General features: G+C 49.3%; 1 protein-coding gene across 3 annotated transcripts in view; it reads left to right on the top strand.

Annotated features, from left to right (window-relative positions):
* The first annotated feature begins 922 nt into the window (after positions 1 to 922).
* Positions 923 to 10,091, top strand: part of ADGRD1 (adhesion G protein-coupled receptor D1) — a 122,736-nt gene continuing 113,567 nt past the window's right edge. The window contains exons 1-2 of one of the 3 annotated variants that reach the window (XM_035706431.2): positions 923 to 1,684; positions 1,778 to 1,814. In XM_035706431.2, the coding sequence (XP_035562324.2) occupies positions 1,622 to 1,684; positions 1,778 to 1,814 (100 nt within the window). In that variant the 5' untranslated portion in view covers positions 923 to 1,621. The remainder of the gene's footprint in view (positions 1,685 to 1,777; positions 1,815 to 10,091) is intronic. The other 2 variants (XM_049101763.1, XM_025473550.3) reach the window with 2 other exon arrangements.

The following is a 10,091-nucleotide window of genomic DNA, read 5'->3' as shown; positions in this document are numbered from 1 at the left end:
GGTAGCAGGGTAAAGGTCACTGTTTAAATGCCCTGGGAGTTGGCCATCAGGGCTTTCCAGCACGGGAGATAGGCTACTGCTCCTGGAGGGCCTGGAACCCTCTGTGGCCACGTGGGGAGGCCGAAGGGCCCGTGGGAGGCTGGGGCAGCACCTGGAACCAAGACAATCACCTCACATTTAACATCATGAGTTGGGGGGGTTCCTTACCTCCCTCCTGCCACAGAGACTGGAAGTCATTTTCGTGTCCTCTTTAGGAAGTGCTTGGATTCAGGACTTTATTCCATTTAAAGTCAAGACAAAGGAGACAATGTTCTCAACTAACATTTAATGGGTGTTACTGTCTACTTTAGAATAGTCATCGCAGCTGACTTTTATTGAGTGACATTTATTTCCCACAAATGATAGTGAACATTTATGGAGTGCTACGTGGTTCCCAAGCATGGCTTCAGGGGCCTCCTCTGTGTCACCTCATTTCTCATTACAGCCCTGTGGGGTAGGAATTGCCACCTCCAGCTCAAAGACTAGGAGTCGGAAGCACAGGGAGGGTCAGTAACTTGCTGGGAACACACAGCTGGCAGGTGCTGGAGACAGCCCAGGAAGGTGAGCACCGGTCAAGTCAGAGCAAACTGCAGCCCTGACTGTGCTCGTGTACCTCTGGATCTGGGGTAGATGATCAACTTTTCGTCTTGAGTAAACTGAGGCTTGGGATGTCTCAGGGTCTGACTGTTATCCCCTGGAGGACAGGATCCTGGATGCTGGTGGATATGGGGTTTGGTGTCATTACACTGAGGACCCTCTAAATAATCATTGCCTCTGAAAGGGTTAAGGAGAAAAATGTGGTCAGCACTTATCTGGGGACCCGTGGGTGTGGTTTATTTCCCTTTGCCATCTGTGTATCACCATCTTGTCTGCTGGTAAACAAGGCTCAGCTCTCAACACAGTTGCGGTCTGTTGTACGTTTTCCCTTTCTGGACATTCACTCTGAGCTCGAGGGTGCTGGCGGGGGAGCATCTGATCCCCGCAGACGCCAAGCCTGTTGGTGCGCCAGCTGTCCACAGGCTGGTGTTAGGACCCAGAAAGGACGCAGCAGCGAGGGGTATAAATAGGGAGGCAGAGCAGAACAAAGTTTGAGGAGAGAGCCTGACATCATTCCTTCCCCACCCAGTGCTGGGCCAGAGGCAGCAGGGCTGCGGCTGAGTCAGAGCAGAGGAGCCGGCCAGCGGGGGCGCAGGGACCCGCTCCTTCCAAAGTCGCCTTGCTCTGCCCACTGCAGGGTGCGAGAGGGGTCGGGTTCCAGGCCACGGTGGAGGGTGGAGCCGGTGGAGCCGGCCTGGGACCCGTGGGGGGAAAGCGAGCAGGAGGCCCGGGGACTGTCCCGCGGGGCTCTGCGCTCCCCGCCCGCCCGGCCCGAGCATTCTTGGTTCGGGTTTGGGGACCGGGAAGAGACACTGGGAGCTCTCCAGGACAGCAGCGCGTCACCCGCGGAAGAGAAGCAGGTCTTTTTCTCTGTGGAACTTGTGAGGATGTTGGTTTCCCAGGGAAGTGAAAGTTAGGGAGCGGTCTCCGCGGGGACCCTCGGGAATTTCTCGTGATCCCGGGAAGTCCGTGCCTTGGAGGAGTCATGAGGAAGCTGTGGCTCCGGCGCGGGCACTCCTGGCTGCTGCTGCTCTACTGCGCTTTCCAGGTGAGGGCCCCAGGGGCTCTTCCTGGGGGGAGACTCAACCTTTCTGCCTGTGGCTATCCCGCCACGGCTGACGCTCCCGTCTTTTGTGTGCAGGTGCATCGAGTCTGCTCCGGGTCACCGGCCCATCCAGGTAAGGGAGGGTGCTTCCTGCGCCAACCACCACCTGCCCTCCCATGTGGCTCGGGGATCCCCACACGGTGTGGCTGCTTGTCCCCGAGGCCAGCAGACAGCGGCCCTTCCGTGGTTCCCTCCGTCCCGTCCCCGCTGGCTGCCCTGCCCTTTGTCTCCTGGCGCTCTGCTCATCCTGGCGTCAGACCTGGGTATCCCCAGCCACGGCTGCCACCCAGAGGCCTCTGGCTCTTGGTCATTGCTACCTCACGATGAAGGGAAGGTGCACGCTGTCTGTCTGCTGTCCTAACTCATGCCGTGAGCCTTCATGCTGACTCAGGGCTCCGTCCTCTCTGTCCCCGTCCCTGCTGGGGCTCATGGTCCTTGGGCCGGTGTGAGTCCTCAGTCTGCACGTCGTCCCTGAGTGGTCTGGCCGTGTCGCAGGTGCAGGCATATGGAAGGAGGGGGCCCGGTGAGCAGATGCCACACCGTCGGTTTCCTGGCCATCTGTGCATGCGGGTGAGGAACCCACCGAGGTCCCTGAGCCCGTGCCCAGAGCCATGTCAACAAACCCTAACCCACTGGTGAGCAGCCTCTGCCTCTGAGCCCCGCCGCCCTGGCCACTGTCACCTGCAGCCCGGCCTCCTCCTGGGTACAGAGAGTGTTCTGGGCCACCCAGGTGCAAGACCAGGCCTCTGCTAGGAGCGCTGGGACCTCGGTCGTGGGGCTGGGCCTGTCTCCTTCATGACTGATCCAGCCAGGCTGGACGTCTGTTATGGCCCAGACGACCTGTTTCTGTGGCTGTGGTGCTGCCATTTCTCTTCCACCCACACATCCAAGTTATATCTTCTGTTGAAAAGGTGTGAAGGCCCTGAATTTCCATGAGCCCCTGTCCCCCAACTACAGTGCTCACAGGAAGAGATAAGGGCTCACACCGAGCAGTGTGTGTCTCCCTGAAGCTCTCGCCTTCCTGCTGGGGCCAGCTGTGGCTTCTGCTGGATCTCCAGTACACAAGAGATGAGAGGTGCCGGTAGGCAGATGGGGGCAAGGCAGCCCCCGAGACCCAGGCTGCTTGCTCAGTGTGGGCAAGAAAGCGGGATGTGGTCTGCAGATTGTGCCCTGGCCACATTGCATCTGCACATGTATCCACACACATGCACGTGTCCATACCCACCCACATGTATTTACATGTGTCCAAACCTGTCCAGACCTACCCACATGCATGCACACACACCTACCCACATACCCTTGACCCTCAGCTGCAAGGAGTGGTTTGAATTCAGTCTCTGCTCCAAGTGGAAACATTGCTCGTCTCACACTCTAACTTGGGGTGGAAGCTCACTCAGTCTCCTCCATAACTAGTGGCTTGGAAATGTGACAGTAGTGCAGATGAGCGTGGATAACAGTGAGCACGCAAGCCTTCCTGGAGAGCTGAAGCTGTTCGGCCCTCTTACCCACGTCCATGCCCATGGGTTCCCTTCTTGTCTCACTTCCCATGTCCCAGGTCTCACCTGTTCCCTTCGCCACCACCCTGCTGATAGTTCATCACCTGGTCTTCCTCCCTCCTTCTCTACCCTAATGACAGAGGCTGACGCACCTGGACACGATCGTGGGTGTTCCCTTGTGGACAAGACCCAACTGCTTGTGTTTTCTTCCTCCTCCCCTCCTTCCTTCTCTCTGCATTTCTGTCTCTGTGTCTCTATTTCTCTGAGTCTCTCTGTATCTCTATCTCTGTGTCTATCTTTGTCTCTATCTCTCTCTCACCATCTCTATCTCCCTCTGTCTCTCACTGTCTCTGTATCTCCATCTCTCTGTCTCTATCTCTCTCTGTCTCTGTCGCTCTGTCTCTCTCCGTCTCCCCTTATCTCTCTGCCCCATCTCCTCCCTCCCCCACCTCTCTGGTCCTTATGCCATCTACTCTCTCCACATTGTGCGCTCTGCTCACCCCATCTCCAGCAGAGAAGCCCTTGCCCCTGACAGTCTGTGTACACACCGGTGCCTGGAGGCCGCCCTCCTTCAGGCTTCTGGGGGTGAAAGTCAGGGCCCAGGGGGGAGCCCCACTGAGGAGAGCCTGGCCCAGCACCTGTCAAGGGCGCCCCTCACAGACCAAGAGCCGTGCAGGCAGCCTGTTCCTGAAGGGGGAGCATTTGCAAACCCTTGGGATGCCTCTCTGTGAATTGCAGCCTTGAAGTCTAAGAAACTCAGAGCGGCATATAAAGGTGCTAACATAATGGGTGCTCGGACATAGATTCTGTGGGGTCCTCACAGGGTCCTCTTAGGGAGCCCACGCTCTCCTGCAGGCAAGCAGCATATCTTCCAGAGAGAGCAGGTGCTTGGCCTGAGCTCGCCAGGCAGGACGCGGTGGTGGCTGCGGGAGCTCCCGCGGGCTCAGCCATGTGAGGGGACTCAGGGCCACGAGGCTGTGGTAGGTGCAGAGTGGGAGGTGTGCACAGGACTTCGGGCAAGCCTCCAGGAGGGTCCTGTTTCCACTGTGGCCACTCCAGACTGCCTTTTTGAGGTCCTGCTGGGACTCACAAGCCTTCCCTGCCTGGCCGTGACCTAGTGCACCGCCCCACACACAGGGGGTGCTTGGCCGGTGTTGGCCTGACTGTGCACCGCCAGCTGTGGGTGAGCGGAATCGGTGAGGAGGGCCGGCCTGCCCCATGGCAGCTCCTGGGGGCATGGTCATTGGCCTCATCCATCCACACTAGCCCAGGTGATGAGGTGTTTGCCAGATGTGTGTCTCTACCGCATAGATATTTAGCTCCGTAAAGAATTGAAAGACAACTTTAGATCACTCTGTGCCTTTGTATTATCTGTGTTTATCTATGACTGTGGGCTGTCATTCTGGAGAAGGGTTACAGCATTAAACATCTCCCCTGGCCCTAGGCTGCCGAGTCCTTTCTCCTTTTGGAGAGTAGCGCTTGGGAGCCTGATGCTTGATAATCCTAAACCCATAAATGGCATCAACCAAGAAATTGCCGGACATTTAAACAGTTTACCAAAATGTCTTTTAAATAGCTTCTCTAATGAGGAAAAGGAACCTTATAAAACTCCGTTATCCAACAGTTCCCTGGCCCCAGGGCACACGGAACAGCTGGTTCCTGCCCAACTCTGGGAGGTCAAGATAGCTACCCTTGTGGCCCTGTTTGCAGGTCTGGGAGACCAATGCCAATGGTGGTGGTGGTGTAATTCCCTATGGTCCCTACTAGATTTTCTCTGTGCAAATCAACAATTTGTTCCTTTATTTACATATATATATATATATTTTTTTATTGAGGTATAATTGACATACAACTTTATTTTAGTTTCAGGCATCCAATGTAATGGCTCGATATTTGCACATGTTGCAAAATGATCACTACAATAGGTGGGTTAATGTCTGTCACCACCACAGTGCTGTGTGGTCTGCAAGGGATGGTCAGAACCAGTAAGCCTCAGTAGAAACGTCATTCTTCATCTTCCTAGTGCAAAGAAAAGTGTTTATGATGGAATTTTAAAAAATAATATCTATAGTCTATTGAATAAATGGAAATTTGGCCAATAGAGATTTTTGGGGTGTATATAGTTTCAGAATTATATGTATATATATTATTTCTATGTTTATACATTCATTTATTCATGATTGCATTTCATCACCCATTCTGCCTATATTTTTCATTCTGCCTATATTTTTAAAAAGATTAATCACTAAGAGTACCATCTTGAGGAGAATCCAAGTGTCTGGATTACACAGACAGGCAGACACCCCCGCTCTAGGCCTGGTGTTAGACGTGAGAATGTGGTACAGATGGATCAGAGAGTCTGACACAACAAATATATTAACAAACAAAAATATTCAAATAATAGTAAGTGCCATGGGCAAACAAGTGAGGAGCTGTCAGAAAGAGCTGAGCGTGGTGGTGGCTGTCACCTAGGCTGAGGCTCCCACGGTAGGGACACTTGTGCTGGCCGTGAGAAGAGCATTCCAGACCGCAAGTGTGGTGGGCATAGCAGGCCAGTCCTGTGCAGCCGAGAAAGATGGAGCGGAGCCAGCTCAGCAACAGATGAGGATCAACTTACCTCCACAGTGTAGACATCTATTGAATGGAGCCATGGGATTCTGGGACATTCTTCCCTACAGCTTCAGGGGATGAGGGTTCCTGTTGGCTGACACCAAGAATGAGTCATAGGGAAGGGGTGGGCATGCAGGATCTGGAGGAAAAGTTGATGACAATAAAGGGAAGTTTTTATTAACACTCCTTTGGAGCATCAGCTCTCCTGTTTCCCTGCTCCTCACCAACCTGAGTCCAAGACACATTGCATAGAGATGAGAATTATTTCTGGAGAACTCTTTATAACTGGGTGGTTTAGGCTGGACACCCCCTCCCCCTCTCTCATTCTTCAGGGTCAGAGGTCCCAGGATGAGCCATGTCATCACTAGGCTTGCTTTCTTGTCTAACAGACATGTAGTCTTTATCTGGTGGAAACCAGGGTGCTTGTATAACCTGGAGATCTCAGAAGGTCTTTCTTATTCCCAACAGAATGTGATTTGCTTGTTCTGATGACACTTTTAGGGCCATGGGTTGTTTATGTCTTAGGTTGTAAAGGGGGACCTACATGTAGAATTTCGTTCCTAGGCACATCTTGTTAGCACCATGCAATGTTTTAATTAAAATAATCACCTTAGTTGCTAACATTGAGATTTGGGGAGACTTCAAACAAAGAATCTGCAAAATTGGGGTTTCTGACTTCTCTCTAAAAGTGGAAGAACTGGCTGGCTAGGCACACCTCCCTGCAGAGCCACAGTGACCCGGTCCGAGAGGTTCCGGTCCTCAGACAGGACACATGCTTCCCAGTGGGCCCCAGGTGCAGCCCAGCTCCTGAGCCCCGTGGCCCAGCAGCAGCAGCTCCTGTTTCCAGCTCCTGCTGTGATTCTGCTCCACTGGGCCTGCCACGTGGGTGACCTCGTGAATATTCTCCCCGGCCCCTGTGGACACTTCAGTCTGCAGCCCCTCCTCTACGTATTTCCAGTCTGTCGGGCCAACTTGCTGGAACAAGACTGGGCAGTGCAGCAGGGCCTTGTGCTAGTCTGGAGTGCGGTGATAACAGGATAGCAGGCCCTCTGCGGACCCCAGCCCCCTTCTCCCACAGATTCTTGCTAGCATGGGGGGCTTCCTGTGTGAGCAAGACCCTTCAGGGGGGACCACCCCCTTCGCCTCTTGTCAGCTTTTCTGCACAGAACAGGTGGTGGCTGGTTGTAAATGGGCTAACGGGGAAGGATTTACCATCCATAGCATTTACTTTATCACAATGTGTGTTGTGATGATATCACACCTGTTCTTTGCACGATGGATGTCATTCCCTCTTCTGATCCCCCCTCTCCGCCCCCACCTGCCCTCAATGAATTCAATAGCAAGTCAATGATGTTTCCCATCTTCAAAATGAATATCCTACATTTTAGGGGGAAAAAAGCATAGTAGAAATGGAAATGAGTATTTTGATTTTTACATTTCAGAGTTTCAACGTTGCATTGCTAGAGGAGGACCTAGCAGATATCAGCTTGAGGCACATGTCTTCAAATTTCAAGTTTTTAAGGGAATACATGTCCACATATTTGAAAAGAGCAGAAATACAAAGGAATATAACTCTTCTTACATCTTACATCCAGTTCCTCAAGTTCCTCACCACTAAAATACTGCCATCCATTCCCAGGCTATCTATGCAAATCTCTCTCTCTCCCTTCCCATTTCTTCCCTTCTTCCTTCCTGCAGAATAGTTGCGTTTTCTGCAAGTAATTGATACTAACTCTTTCTTTCTCTCACCTTGATTTTTTGACAACACAGCTTAAGGAACATTTCACATCAGGACAGGTGGATCAGCCTGGTTATTCCTAGTCACATGCTGATCCATGATGTAGATGTTCTGTACTTCTCACCCACCCCCTCTCCTGATGAGCATTTAGCCTGTTCACACACTTTCGATACTATAAAAAAAATCCTGCAGCCAATACCATTGTACATAGCTCTCTGTTCCTATGTGTGAGTCTATCTCTAGAATAGACTTCTAGGAGCTGAGTTACTAAATCAAAGTGCACTTAAAATTTGTATACTCATTGATGTACTGCCCTCCGGAAAGGCTGTACTTTCCACCAAAAATGTGGGAGAACTCGCTGCCTTACTACATCTGTTTGTCAGTCGGCTGGGTAAGCTGGGACACGTGAGCTCCTTGTCACTTTAACAGGCCTCTAAAAATTATGAGCAAGGTTGAACATCTTTTCATAGATTTAAAAAATATTTTGCATTTCTTTTTTCTAGAACTGCCTGTTTATCTCCTTGGCCCCCAATGTTCTGTTGGTTTACATTTTCTTAATAGCAAGAGTTTTAATTAATGCAATAAATTTAAAGCAATTTTTAAAAAAAATCAGTACATTTCTGTCCTCATATTCCATAAACATCACTCCCCAGTTTAATGTAGCTTGATTTATTTTTATGTACAGAAATTTTAAAAAAATTACATAGATTTATCACCTGATTTCCTCAGAAGCTTTTGTGTTTTATTTTTATTATGTTTAAGGTTTGATGCTTCTGGAAATTGTTATGGTAGAGGGTGAGTTAAGGATCTTGTTTTTTTGTAGATGGCTAGTTGGCTCTGAAAGCTTCTGTTGAGTGTTTCTCCTCTGGTTTAAAACACCACTTTTATCATAAACTAGATTCATATGTGCTTGGGGGATATTTATGGGTGTTTTCCATTGAACTGTCTATTCCTTTGCGGTGCTAGATGGTCTTTGTCAGTGTGACCTCATGACAGGTCTTACTCTGTGGGAGAGCTGGTCACCCCCTTCACCCTTTCCTAGCTCCCTACAGGCTTGTTGGTTATTCTTGCTTATTTCATTTTCTAGATAAGCTCCATAATGAGCTTCCTCTCACACAGCATCTCTCAGCATGTTTACAACAAATTTCCTCGTGTTTATATATGAATTCAAGTGTTGGTTGGCATTCTTATGATTTTGAGTTCTCTTTTCCAAAAATAGCTTAAACAATTCTTCATTTATTCAAGGGTTCTTGTACCTCCCTCGGTATTATCTTATTGTTTTCTTGGTGAGAGTTTTGTATGGCTCTTATTCTTTAGGACTTAAATGTCTTCTCTTTGTGGGCTGCATTTACAAATGAGAACTTTCCTTCCATTCTGTTTTTGTGTTATTGTTTGAATACAGGGAAACTATTGACTTTCACACATCACATCTGTATAAACTTCCTTACTCGCTGCTTTCATGGTGTGTTAACAAGTCTTCATTTACCAAATTCTTTCCTTATTTGTAAGGATGTTTCATTTTTTCATTCTCTTTATTAGGCATACCTCATTTGAAAATAATGTTGTGTTATCTCCTCTTTCAACATTTTTTTTCTACCATGTATAACTCAGAGACTACTTTATTTTTACTTCTTGATGACCTGGCAGACACTTCGGGTGGTTGATGATCATGTAGTCATCTGGGCCATTAAGTCCACTTTTGCAAACTGATCACAGAGAGCTGACCCGGGAGCAGATTGGAGTCAGGTGGGGGGCTGAGCACATGGGGGTGTGGTGCCCCCAGAGACTGTCCCCAAGACCCCACCATGGAGCTGGATAGGGGCAAGCAAATAGTTTGCAGGGTGTGGAGTGAGACGAGCAGAGTAGGACACAGTCTATCTGCATGAAATCATGTCTACTCAAAGTACAAGGGTCATAAAGGAAATCCTGAAGCAGTTAATTGTTAGTATGTTGGAAGAAGGGCAAGAAAGAAAGGCCAGGAGCCATCCTGGGGAGACTTGGGGTGAGCCTCATGTCAAACCACCCAGTGGGGTGATCTCTGAAGAATCATCGGCCCCTCATCTCTACAAATAGGCAAACAATATCATTACCTTATAGGTTATTGTTACAATCAAACTAGGAGTTGTTTGTCAAAAGCCTTACACGATGTTAGTAATATTGGTGCTGGTTTCTCCCTCTTTTCAAATCATTTTAACCTTATTTCTTTCTCTCAAGTGATTGTATAAGGTTATAAAAAAACAGTTATAAAGCAATCATAGGATAGTGGATACTCTTGCCTTTCTCCTGACCTTAATGGACACGCTTCTTGTGTGGCCCCTTTATGCCTGGTGGCTTTTGTTCCCTGTGGTCAGAGATAGCTGTTCTTTCCTATTCATCACACTTTATCCTGCTAAGGAAGTATTCATCCATTTATAATTCATTAAGAGTTCTTTTTTTTTAAACCCAGAGCGTGTGTTGAATTTATTCAAATTCCTTTTCTTTTCTTTTCTTTTCTTTCTTTTTTAAT

This window comes from Canis lupus, chromosome 26 (genome assembly GCF_003254725.2).
Source record: "Canis lupus dingo isolate Sandy chromosome 26, ASM325472v2, whole genome shotgun sequence".
NCBI classification, from domain to species: Eukaryota; Metazoa; Chordata; class Mammalia; order Carnivora; family Canidae; genus Canis; species Canis lupus.
Note: the sequence above shows the minus strand (reverse complement) of the source record. Positions and strands in the feature narration are given on the sequence as shown.